We start from the raw sequence: 13322 nt of genomic DNA, 5'->3' as shown, positions 1-13322 counted from the left end.
TGTGTCATCTGCAAAGTTGTTAGTGTTGCTCCTAATTCCCTCTTCCAAATCAATATATATAGTAAACAGTTGCGGCCCCAACACCGAGCCTTGCGGCACTCCACTCGCCACTGCCTGCCATTCTGAAAAGGACCCGTTCACTCCTACTCTTTGCTTCCTGTCTGCCAACCAATTTTCTATCCACGTCAAAACCCTACCCCCAATACCATGTGCTCTAATTTTAGTCACCAGTCTCCCATGCGGGACCTTATCAAAGGCTTTCTGAAAGTCTAGATACACTACATTCACTGGCTCCCCTTCATCCATTTTATTTGTCACATCCTCAAAAAATTCCAGACAATTAGTCAAGCATAATTTTCCTTTCATAAATCCATGCTGACTTGGACTAATCCTTTTACTGCTATCCAAATGCCTCATTATTACCTCTTTAATAATTGACTCCAGCATCTTTCCCACCACCAAAGTCAGGCTAACTGGTCTGTAATTCCCCGTTTTCTCTCTCGCTCCTTTCTTGAAAAGTGGGATAACAATAGCTATCCTCCAATCCACAGGAACTGATCCTGAATCTATTCAACATTGGAAAATGATCCAACATTGGAAAAAGGGTGAAGTTTTGGGTCGGGACCCTTCTTCAGACTGAATCAGGGGGGAGGGAGACAGAGATACTGAAAAGGTACAGTATGAAAGCACAGATCAAAGGGGATGATGTTCAAGGAAATGTAAAATGGTACATTGTTAGGAGAGGGGAAGGTGACAATGAGGCATACAGTGGCTTGCAAAAGTATTCATACCCCTTGAACTTTTCCACATTTTGTCACGTTACAACCACAAATGTAAATGTATTTTATTGGGATTTTATGTGATAGACCAACACAAAGTGGCGCATAATTGTGAAGTGGAAGGAAAATGATACATGGTTTTCAAATTTTTTTACAAATAAAAAACTGAAAAGTGTGGCGTGCAAAAGTATTCAGCCCCCTTTACTCTGATACCCCTAAATAAAATCCAGTGCAACCAATTGCCTTCAGAAGTCACCTAATTAGTAAATAGAGTCAACTTGTGTGTAATCTAATCTCAGTATAAATACAGCTGTTCTGTGAAGGCCTCAGAGGTTTGTTAGAGAACATTAGTGAACAAACAGCATCATGAAGCCCAAGGAACACACCAGACAGATCAGGGATAAAGTTGTGGAGAAGTTTAAAGCAGGGTTAGGTTATAAAAAAATATCCCAAGCTTCGAACATCTCACGGAGCACTGTTCAATCCATCATCCGAAAATGGAAAGAGTATGGCACAACTGCAAACCTACCAAGACATGGCCGTCCACCTAAACTGACAGGCTGGGCAAGGAGAGCATTGATCAGAGAAGCAGCCAAGAGGCCCATGGTAACTCTGGAGGAGCTGCAGAGATCCACAGCTCAGGTGGGAGAATCTGTCCACAGGACAGCTATTAGTCGTGCACTCCACAAATCGGGCCTTTATGGAAGAGTGGCAAGAAGAAAGCCATTGTCGAAAAAAAGCCATAAGAAGTCCCGTTTGCAGTTTGCCACAAGCCATGTGGGGGACACAGCAAACATGTGGAGGAAGGTGCTCTGGTCAGATGAGACCAAAATTGAAGTTTTTGGCCTAAATGCAAAACGCTATGTGTGGCGGAAAACTAACACGGCACATCACCCTGAACACACCATCCCCACTGTGAAATATGGTGGTGGTAGCATCATGCTGTGGGGATTCTTTTCTTCAGCAGGGACAGGGAAGCTGGTCAGAGTTGATGGGAAGATGGATGGAGACAAATACAGGGCAATCTTGGAAGAAAACCTGTTAGAGTCTGCAAAAGACTTGAGACTGGGGCGGAGTTTCACCTTCCAGCAGGACAACGACCCTATACATACAGCCAGAGCTACAATGGAATGGTTTAGATCAAAGCATATTCATGTGTTAGAATTGCCCAGTCAAAGTCCAGACCTAAATCCAATTGAGAATCTCTGGCAAGACTTGAAAATTGCTGTTCACAGACGCTCTCCATCCAATCTGACTGAGCTTGAGCTATTTTGCAAAGAAGAATGGGCAAAAATGTCAGTCTCTAGATGTGCAAAGCTGGTAGAGACATACCCCAAAAGACTTGCAGCTGTAATTGCAGCGAAAGGTGGTTCTACAAAGTATTGACTCAGGGGGGCTGAATACTTTTGCACGCCACACTTTTCAGTTTTTTATTTGTAAACAAATTTGAAAACCATGTATCATTTTCCTTCCACTTCACAATTATGCACCACTTTGTGTTGGTCTATCACATAAAATCCCAATAAAATACATTTACATTTGTGGTTGTAACGTGACAAAATGTGGAAAAGTTCAAGGGGTATGAAAACTTTTGCAAGCCACTGTACAATCAGTAATATCAACTTCCTCAGAAAGCTAAGGAAATTCAGAATGTCACCAATGACTCTTACCAATTTCCCACAGATGCATCATTGCAAGTGCCAGATTCCGATGCATCACAACTTGGTCTGACAACTGGTCTGCACAGGACCAAAAGGAATTGCAGAGAGTTCTGAATGCTGCGCAGCACATCACGCAAACCAGCCTTGTCTATTTTTTGTGGTATTTGCTACTTTGTTTTCTCTGAGTTTTTCCATAGTGTTTCATTTGCCAATTATGCAGTGGCACAAGAAGCACTGGCCATCTTTTTGAAACCAAGTAAAATAGAGATTGTATTTAAAACTAAAACGTAGCCAAACTAAACCTTTAAGGTCAACAACAAGACAACAGAGATAGAAAGAGAGAAAGGGAGAGACTTATTGTGCTGCCATTTCCAGTTGTTAATCAATAACGTTCATAGTAGCATTTGATTGACTGTATTGCACTGCTTTATTTATTAAATCCCATTTTAAATTGTTTCTCAGTGGTGAGCATAACACAAAGATTTCATTGCTATCCAACTAGAAAGAGATTCTAGGTAATACAACATTGTAATATGTTTAAATTAAGCTTGCAGGGTACAATATTAGTTTGTCGCAGCTCCAAATTTAGACTTTTTTCTCTTTCCAGGAACCTTAAGACATAGGAGCAGAATTAGGCCATTTGGCTCATCCAGTCTACTAGTACATTGTCTCTATATCCATCGGTTCCTTTCTTGTTTAGAACCTCACATGTGGCACCTTATCAAAGACCTTCTGAAGATCCAAGTAAACAACATCCACTGACTCTCCTGTCTCACCTGCTTGTTACTTCCTCAAGTAGCAGGGACAAGGGGTGTAACCACTGACATTCATTTCTTTCATTTAATGTTAATTATCTTTCTAGAAAATTAAATACATTGTTTTTCTGATTACTACTTCTCAGTTTCGAATGGCATGGATATTGCATAGCAGAACATTTGTCTACAAAGTGGACCCATTCATGTCTATGTTTATGCATTTTTTGCTAGTCTTGAATTGTTTGCATCCACTTTGTGACATAGTGACTTAGAGGCGACGTAGAACAGTACAATACAAGAACAGCCTCTTTGGCCCACAATTCCTGTGTCCAACATGATGTTGAGCCCAACTCTTATCTGCCTACACATAATTAATATCCCTCCATTCCCTGCCAATCCAAACGCCTCTTAAATGCCACAATCATATCTGCCTCAATCACCACCCTTGGCAATGTGTTCAGTCATTCAACACTTTCTAGGTAAAGTTTAAAAAAAAAATTGAACTAGTTATCTCGTTAGAACTTTGCCCCTCCCACTTTAAAGCTATGCCCTCTAGTATTTGATTTAGCTATCCTGGAAAAAAAACTGTCTATCCTATCTATGCCTGTCACAATTTTATATATATATCATGTTGAAGTTCCACTTATTGTGAGATTGGACCAGGCAACCCCCCATGGTAGTTTACCTGGATGCAGCTCTCATTCCCCTGCCATTCACATTCTGTGCCCCCAATGGCATCATCAATGTACATTGCATGTTTTCATTACTTCATAATCAAAGCTGGTTTCCACTACTGATCCACTTTCCCTCGTATCTCCATGGTAACTGTCTAATGTGCATCTTTCACAAGGTAAATCTAGCATTATTCCCATAATAAAAGCACCCCATCCAAGCTTTGAGCAATTATTATGTGTTATATGATTAATTGTAATTAAATACCGGTTCCAAATCAACAAATATATTAATGAAAATCAATTAGAACTTAAATTCGTAAATTTGTAACAAAGGAAACTCAAATAAAATGGAATTTTGATTCACCATTATAATAAAGGAATTTAGCTTGCCTTCTGCAATGAGTAATAGAAGCTGGAAAGTAATTCAATCTCGCCAGCACTCTATTCCTCCGCTTCTGTTAAAGCTGAGCAGCAAAACAAATCTATCCACGTACTGATTTAAAACTCTAACCATCGGACCTGTGAGAGCCATCAAAATTGTTCTCTTAATAACAATTGTTCTCTTAATAACAACTCCACCCATCCCCAAACTACACATATAACAACAGCACTGACACACCCAAGAATTCCACCTGCATCTCTAATCTCAGTGGAGCAGTCTATTTGTAGGCGTGTGCCAACTAATGTTACTTGCTGTGTATTGTGCTCATGTTGTTGGAAGATGTTTCCAGAAATTATAGACATTCAAGCAACATGCAAGAAATTCTCGGTCATAATTGAAAGGACTATTTGAGACTGGATATAGACTGAAGAAGGCACAGACCAGGATTTGGATTTTAAAAATTGACAACTTTGTATCACGCTCATCATAATTCATCGATATGGATCTTAATCTCTGCAAATGGTTCACCATCCATTTGTTAACGAGTTCATGAAAAAATGTATTAAACTCACAGATCAGTTCATGTGAATCATGATTCAATGTAAAGATTCCAGCACCCTACCCAAACAAATTTAAACTACAGTCTTAGCACTCACTATTTCTCATATAACATCTTTTGGATTTCTATGTGAGTAATTCTACCTAATGGCGTGAGCCTGCCAGAACTGCCAGAATTTTGAATTGTCAGACTACATGACCGAATGCCCAAATCTATTTAACCCTTCAGTTCCAGCAACTTCCAGCACAGTGGTGCAGCGGTAGAGTTGCTGCCTTAAAGCGCCAGAGACCCGAGTTCAATCCTGACTATGGGTGCTGTTTGTATGTTCTCCCTATGAACGCGTGGGTATTCTCTGGATGCTCTGGTTTCCTCCCATATTCTGAAGATATGCAGGTTTGTAGGTTAATTGGCAACAGTAAATTGTTCCTAATGTCTAGAATAGAATGAGTGTACGGGTGATCGCTGGCCAGCATGGATTTGGTGAGGCGAAAGGCCTGTTTCCATGTTGTATCTCTAAAACTAAAATCAAACTTGATGTAAGTTGGGCCGAAGGGCCTGTTTCTACGCTGTATGACGACAACTGTATGACAGTTGTACAGCTGAAGGAGGTCAGGGAGAAAGAAAGAGGTTGGCAGGTATAAGGCCATAGTTGCACTTGAAAACTAGGGATGGGATATTCGAATGGGGGTGGGGGGTGGGGGAGGGGGCAGACAGGGATGGTCTAGTGGCGGTTCAGTAGCGCTTGCGGCGCCGGGGACTCGGGTTCGATCCCAGATGCGGATGAGGTGGGGGTCTGTGTGCCTGCAACTGCCAAGAATGCCTCTCTGCCGGTCCAGTCTCTTCCCCCCCCCCCCCCCCCGTCTCCCACTCGCATCTGCCCCCTGACAAATACAAGCTTGAAAAAAGACCAAAAAATCGGACCCAAACTATACCCACTGTATCCACAGCGCTTCGTTCGATTTTTCTTTATAGCGAGTGACCTTTGACAAATCCCATGATTCATTGCATTTTTCGGAAAACCGAACTCGCTTATTCTGTGCTATTGATCTGATTTAACTTTGACAATTCTGATGAAAGTGGCACTTTCAATATTTATTTACTTTAGATTTTTGTCTTCAATTGTTTTGAAGCAGATTACAAGATGTAATATGCTGTTATTTATTTCAATATTAGAAATCTTTAATTTTGATTGTTTTTCTGAAAGATAGTTGACCTCTAATATAATTATCAATTTCCCCCTCCACTGCACGGTTTCTGATTCCAAAATTGAATCTGTAGCTTGGTTTTGTAGGCTTTTGCACATTTTTCTGAAAGTCTTGTTGTTTTTTGTATATTTTCACAGGGAATCCAGGAATAGTATGTTACTATAAACTCTTCATGCAGATTTTATACAAGATCCTGATTCATAAGTATCCCATCTGGGCCATAAGCCATGCAGGCCATTGCGTTCCCCCAGAAGACATGGAGATGATGGAAGGTATTGTACATTATTCCGTCTTTAAAATTAAGCCACCTCCATTCTCATCTCACTTTGTTACACATAACCAAATCAACATTCTGCACATGTTTTTTTTATTATAAATGTCACATTTTATGAATTTACAATTTAATTTATCTACTGTAGAAATTTACCTGATCCTTCATTAGGTAAAGCCTGAAAAATAATTTGTATACGCTGCTGCATGCTGTACCGAATGATGGTTAACCCTGCAGAAAATTAATCACTTTTATTCCAGATTTTGTAATGTCATATCAAACATTCAGAGTTTGGTTCTAATCATTCAATTGGATATTTAAAACAACGCTGTCCAATGCGACAGCTCAATCTATCCTTGGGCGAGGAGCCTGTGGAATTTCCTGCATAGGTTGGAAGTCTGGATACATTGGCTGCAAACTAAAATTGGCCCAAGGAGATTTGTAATGGATGCTGTGAACTTCATTTTTTGAATCTTGTTTTAATTTTTATATCCTGTATGAGACACCATATGCTTACTAATTCTTTATCATACCACTCGTAAATGTGCACTCTGTTTATAAATATTGGAGTGGATTGAAGAGAACATTGATCTTCTGCTACTTTTTCGGGGAACTCAAGGCACTTTTATTTAAATTTTACTGTGCTACAGGGAAGGTATAAATAATTTTGAAAATGACCAGCCATTTATAATGGTGACTAAAATAAAGATATTTTAATTGAGAGGCACAGTTGTGCTCATGCCTTGTTTGAATCACCAATATAGAAATAGAAACAGAAAATACTCAGCTGGTCAAACAGCAATTGTAGAGGGAGAAACATGGTTAGCATTTCAGATGAATGAACCTTTGCAGAACTTTCACTGTGATGGATGGTCATCAACCTGAAACGTTAACTCTGAGTCTCTCCCCTCAAATTCTACCTCACCTGCATTTTTTGGGGGGTTTTCAGCCCTCTAGCATCCAAACTTTTTTTTTGTTTTTGAACTTCAATAAAATGTCACTTAACTAAACAGGTTGCAATTGCTGACACTTAAACCTTTGACTTGTGGAGGTGTTGGCTAAGATGTTGAACTCACCTTGTTGCCATATTTTTTTCTATTCTGACTATGCACTCCAGACTAACAAGTTAACTGGAATTATGATGAATGAAGAGTATCCCCACCTGGTTTTCATCCAGAAGCAATACACTATGCCTAGTCCTATCCTACAGTGTAATATGCTTAAGGCATTTTTATAGTATTTTTCTGTGCAGAAAAACCTTGCCTAAACCTCTTCTAGATTAAGATAATTATGCACAGATGTATAAGGTAGATGTTGAGCTGGTTTTGCTGAACTGGCTGAATGCAGTGTTGCAGTTCATTGTAAGGAGAGAAGGAATGGGCTCAGTTAATATATGAAACACATGTTCAGCAATAAAGATGGCAAATGCAAACAGTGAGCCATTTATTACCTTCTTCATGTGACACATTACTCAACTGAAAGGAAAAAGTGGTAGCTGAGGAACAAATGGTCGTGAATGATTTAAATGGGGTCAACTTGGGAAGGTTGAGAGGATGATCTGCAAGATGAGCCTTAACCCCATTAGTCAGACCAAACACATAGACACAATGTAATTGAGGTCTGCAAATAATATGTGGTAGAGCTACTTCAGTCTTTCCTAAATTTACTTGTCATGAAACCGGTTTCGATGCACCACTGTTACTCATTTAAAAATGCAAGGTTTGTACTGAACTCTTGAAGCTGTATTTTGAAGAAATTAAGATAAAGATGTTTTTTTGGGGGGTGGGCTATAAATAGATTGGCTGACAAAATGGTTCATTCCTGAATTCAACCTGCAAATGACCAATGATGTGTTTGGCCACAGAAAATCAGCCCATCCGCATCAGTTACATTATTGGTCCAGAAATAAATCAATTCTGGGGGTCTGGGGAAGGATTGCATATGTGAAGTTCAGAGGGATCTAGTGCATGAATACAAAATAACAGCAGATAGGTCCAGCAAGTAGTTTACTAGGCAAACAACGTGTCCGCATTTAAGGCAATGGATTGGAATGTAAAATAGGATTGGTTTGGTACAGTTGTACAGAGTGTTGGTGAGGCCATACCTGGAATACTGTGCCCTGTTTTGGTCCCCTTACCAAAAAAGAATATACTAGCATTTGGGGATGTCCAAAAGAAATTCACTAGGCTAATCCTTGGATAAGAGGGTTGTCCTATCAAGTGTGGCTCAACAGTTTGGGTCTGTAGTCCTTGGAGTTTAGAAGAATAAGGAGGGTAGCAAATCTCTGTAAATGATCTGACCCTGAAAGTGGTGGAAGCCAGATCATTGGATGTATTTGAGATGGAAATGAGCAAATACAGGGGATCCCTAGGTTAAGAAAATCACGACAAAAGTCAAGCGTGCTTAATCGTCATATGTAGCGACAACAGAATAATGACCTCCTTACTTGCAACCACATAACCAACCAGTAAACACAAGACGCATAGATAATATATAATAGACAAGAAAAAAAGGTCAGTCAACTATGAACCCCCACACTTTGCAAAAAAAAGCCTGGTCTATACTTCAACCAAGGTAAAAACTCTGTTTCTTTTTCTACAAATTCTTTCTAACTTTTCGAGTTGCAATGCAAAGATTGCATTTCATCAGCCCAGAATGTTAACAAAAATTCTTGATTTTTTTTTGTTTGTTTCTAGCAATTCTTTAATTGTGCTGGAAGATTTCAGGTTCAAAAAACCTTCAGCAAATAATTAAAATAATATTTCAATGAAATGAGAGATCCTTCCATCAGCTTTCAAAATTGTTATAAAAGAATGCAAAATTTTCAAAATGAAAAGAAAAACACGGGACAAGGTTTAATAACTGGTTAGCTGTTTGTATGAAGATTCAGATTCAAAGATTCAGATTCAGATTCAATTTTAATTATCATTGTCAGTGTACAATACAGAGACAACGAAATGCATTTAGCATCTCCCTGGAAGAGCGACATAGCAAATGATTTGAATAAATAATAATAAGTGTCCGGGGGGGGGGGGGGGGGGGGGGGGGGGGGGGGGTGATTGGCAGTCACCGGTACGTTGTTGAGTAGAGTGACAGCCGTCGGGAAGAAGCTGTTCCTGGACCTGCTGGTTCAGCAACGGAGAGACCTGTAGCACCTCCCAGATGGTAGGAAGGTAAACAGTCCATGGTTGGGGTGAGAGCAGTCCTTGGCGATGCTGAGCGCCCTCCGCAGAAAACGCTTGCTTTGGACAGACTCAATGGAGGGGAGCGAGGAACCAGTGATGCGTTGGGCAATTTTCACCACCCTCTGCAATGCCTTCCGGTCGGAGACAGAGCAGTTGCCATACCATACTGTGATGCAGTTGGTAAGGATGCTCTCGATGGTGCAGCGGTAGAAGTTCACCAGGATCTGAGGAGACAGATGGACCTTCTTCAGTCTCCTCAGGAAGAAGAGACGCTGGTGAGCCTTCTTGATCAGAGTTGAGGTATTGTGGGTCCAAGAGAGGTCATCGGAGATGTTGACTCCCAGGAACCTGAAGCTAGAAACACGTTCCACCTCCGTCCCGTTAATGTGGATGGGGGTGTGCGTGCCGCCCCTGGACTTCCTGAAGTCTACAATGAGCTCCTTGGTCTTCTTGGAGTTAAGGGCCAGGTTGTTGTCAGCGCACCATGCTGCTAAGTGCTGGACCTCCTCCCTGTAGGCCGACTCATCGTTGTTGCTGATGAGGTCAATCACCGTTGTATCATCTGCATACTTGATGATGGTGTTAGTAAAGTTTAATCTAATCTAATCTAATCTTTTATATGCCGAAGAGAAAACTGAAGGGGACTAGCCCCCAAAACAAGCATAAGCAAAAGATGGTTGCAATGCAGGCCTGGCAGAGCAATCATCAGTGAAGACACCCAGCAACTGGTGATGTCCATGAATCGCACACCACAAGCAGTCATTGCCTGCAAAGGATATGCAACAAAATACTGAATATGACTACTTCCATTTACATGGCATTGCTAATGCTAAAAAATGGTCAATTCTTGAGTGGCCAAGTCAATCAACATGACATTGCTGTGTCCCAAACATTATGGTGCCCTGAAATTGGGGGACTATATATAAACACTGCTGTAATTTCTACATGGTGAAATGTAAAAAAATTGCCTTTATTAAAATCTGACAATGTGCATTTTAACCACGTGATTTTTTCTATTACAAATCTCAAATTGTGGAGTACAGAGGCAAATAATTAAATGATGGGTCTTTGTCCCGAACATTATGGAGGGCACTGTATATACTGCAGTGGTGCAGCTGTTGGAGCTGCTGTCTCACAGTGCCAGAGACCCAGGTTCAATCCTGAACTCGGCTGCTGTCTGTGCAGCGTTTGCATGTTTGCCCTGTGAACACATGGGTTTCCTTCAGGTGCTCCGATTGCCTCCCACATCCCAAAAACGTGTGGGTTTGTTGGTTAATTAACCTCTGTGGATTGCTCCTAATCCATTGGGAATAGATGAGGTGGGATAAAATAGATCTAGTGTGAATGGGGCCACACCACGCCCCCAACCCCCATCCCCTACATTCATTCTGAACAAGGGTCCTGACTTGAAACGTCACCCATCCTTTTTCAGTACAGATGCTGCCTGGCCCGCTGTGTTACTGCAGCACTTTGTATCTAACTTTAATCAATGATCAGCGTGGACACAGTGGACCGAAAAGCATGTTTCCTTGCTCTATATCTAAACTAAACTGAGAAGGAGATTTGAATGGTTGAAAGATTCTTGGAGCACCTTTTAGCTCATTAGCCTGCAGTGTTTACTTTTGTTACTTCTCGTGTTAACTTCCTTGAGATATTTGATGCATTAAACATAGTGTATAAATGCACAGTCTTCCCCATTCATTGGAGTCAAAGCAATATGCTGACGTAAGCAGGATTGTCTTTCAATATAATGAATGTATTGCAGAAACAAATTCAAATACAAGATCTTGTATTTCTATAAAACATAAAGACAGTGTGCATTTCAATGAGATCATTTCTCATCATGCAGCGATATTCCCATTCATTTGAAGGGTATGAGGTAACGATTCAGTCGGCTAAAGGTTTTTGAATATGTCGTGTTTGATTATTTAATTGTTTTTTGAATGTCCCGAAGTATTTTCTATGTTAGAAGTTCCTATATTGTGGGTAAATAGACAATCATGTGCAAATTAAGCAATCACTGTGCAGGGCTTTCATTGTGGATTGATCTAGCACTTAGCAGCAAACTGATATTGAGGATCTACCACACTGATGTTCATACTTTAACCTTACATCTGTGGCAGACATGGGCAGCTTACCTCTGATAGGAGATTCTATGCTTGTCAACTCTTGTTTATCAAATTTTAAGTCATCAACCAGTCCTTGGTTATATAGTTTACTTATGGGCCTTTGAATGCAGGGTAGATTTTATTTGTGAGGGTGAGGAAGGGGATGGTAAACTTCTGAGAAAACCTTAAAATAGAATGCTATTTCTGAGCTGTTAATATTGATTCCAGATGAATTAATAATGAAAGGGAGCAGAATGGAATTATTACATAATGGAAGCCCCTGCGTGGTGATAGGTTTATTTGCATGTAATTATCTATACACCCACAAGAACTTCAAATAAAGAAAACACGTTGGGACATTCAAAAAATAATTAAATAATCAAACACCTTATTCAAAATGAAAGGTTGCACAAAACATTACATAAAGAAAAATTCTTTCAATGCATTGAATTATAAATATTTCCTACAGTTATTATTTTGAATTATAAAATTCTACCATTGTCCACATCTTGTTCAAAGGCTTCTTGAAATTCTCAATATATCTCGGTTTCAGAGCAGCATGATTTAAAATTGGGGGGGTGGGGAGTGAATTCCTGATTGCACCAAAGGCACAAAACGGGTATACTCATGTTTGATCCCTGTTCTCACCTGGGGAGACATGAGCAAAATACAAATTGATATTAATTTAACATCTATTTCATACCTCAAGGTCTCCCAAAATATATTCCAACCAAGTTCACTGGTCACTGTTATAAATTAAGAAATGCATTAGTCCCAGTTTGGACATGGCAAAATCTCCCAAGCAACAATCTGATGCTGATTGAATGAATAATCTGTTTTAATTTCTTGCTTAAAATCAAGATATGAAGAAAATCAGAGGAGAACACCACGGCTGTTCTTTATAATAATTCCAAAGATCGTTTTTCATATACCCCAATGAATAGATGAAGGCCACAGTTAAAAATCTCATCACACACTTCCATTGGTGTAGTGATACCCCATTACTTCACTGGCGTTCCAGGCCAAATATTTAGTTGACGTTTCTGGAGCAAGACTGTTACCATTGACTCAAATATCCATGAATTTGAGGGGAGAAATTTAGCTAGGGTTTCCGCTCTGGTTTAATGTCCCCTACTGAAAGAATTATTGGGTGTTGACAGAATTGGGCTGCAACGTGATGCCCCTATGACCAAGAAACCAGCAGAGACTCGATGTCTTGGCTCAAAGATGAAGGAAAAATGAATCAAGACGGTATACGTTTCTGTCTGCTGGAGGGCAGGGGAGCTGGTGCTGTCAAGAAAGAAGCAAAGGAAGAAAATTGGTGAAGAAAAATAATGAACAGTATTTTCTTAGCATATAATAGTATATGAATTATGGATTATTTGCTTTTCCTTAAAATTGCACAAATACAAACCAGTGTGTTATTGTATCCCCTCTGTTCCAGTTTCAGAACATAAACATATTTTTGAATATCCCTTCAGATTACAGACATGTGCACATATTTCTAAGAGTAAAAATTTCTTCACAAACAGATTTATTGTACCACAAAATTTAAAGCAAAATACTTAAGATCTAAATACAACGAGCAACAGAACCTGCTGCTGTAGTTAATCCCAGAATTTGCTGACAAAGCACATTTTTCAATTTGGTTGATTTGTTTTCTGTTGTATTTTTCTTTCATAATATGGTTGTTAGTGGTTTTTCTATGATGGGTACCTATTGATGAAAAGGGTGCACATTTTT

General features: G+C 39.8%; 1 protein-coding gene across 1 annotated transcript in view; it reads left to right on the top strand.

Moving 5' to 3' along the window:
• Positions 1-13322, top strand: part of ldah (lipid droplet associated hydrolase) — a 295875-nt gene that overhangs the window by 145689 nt on the left and 136864 nt on the right. The window contains exon 4 of the mRNA XM_033021529.1: positions 6153-6287. Coding sequence (XP_032877420.1) covers positions 6153-6287 — 135 coding nt within the window. The remainder of the gene's footprint in view (positions 1-6152; positions 6288-13322) is intronic.

The sequence above is a fragment of the Amblyraja radiata genome, chromosome 5, assembly GCF_010909765.2.
Source record: "Amblyraja radiata isolate CabotCenter1 chromosome 5, sAmbRad1.1.pri, whole genome shotgun sequence".
NCBI lineage: Eukaryota > Metazoa > Chordata > Chondrichthyes > Rajiformes > Rajidae > Amblyraja > Amblyraja radiata.
Note: the sequence above shows the minus strand (reverse complement) of the source record. Positions and strands in the feature narration are given on the sequence as shown.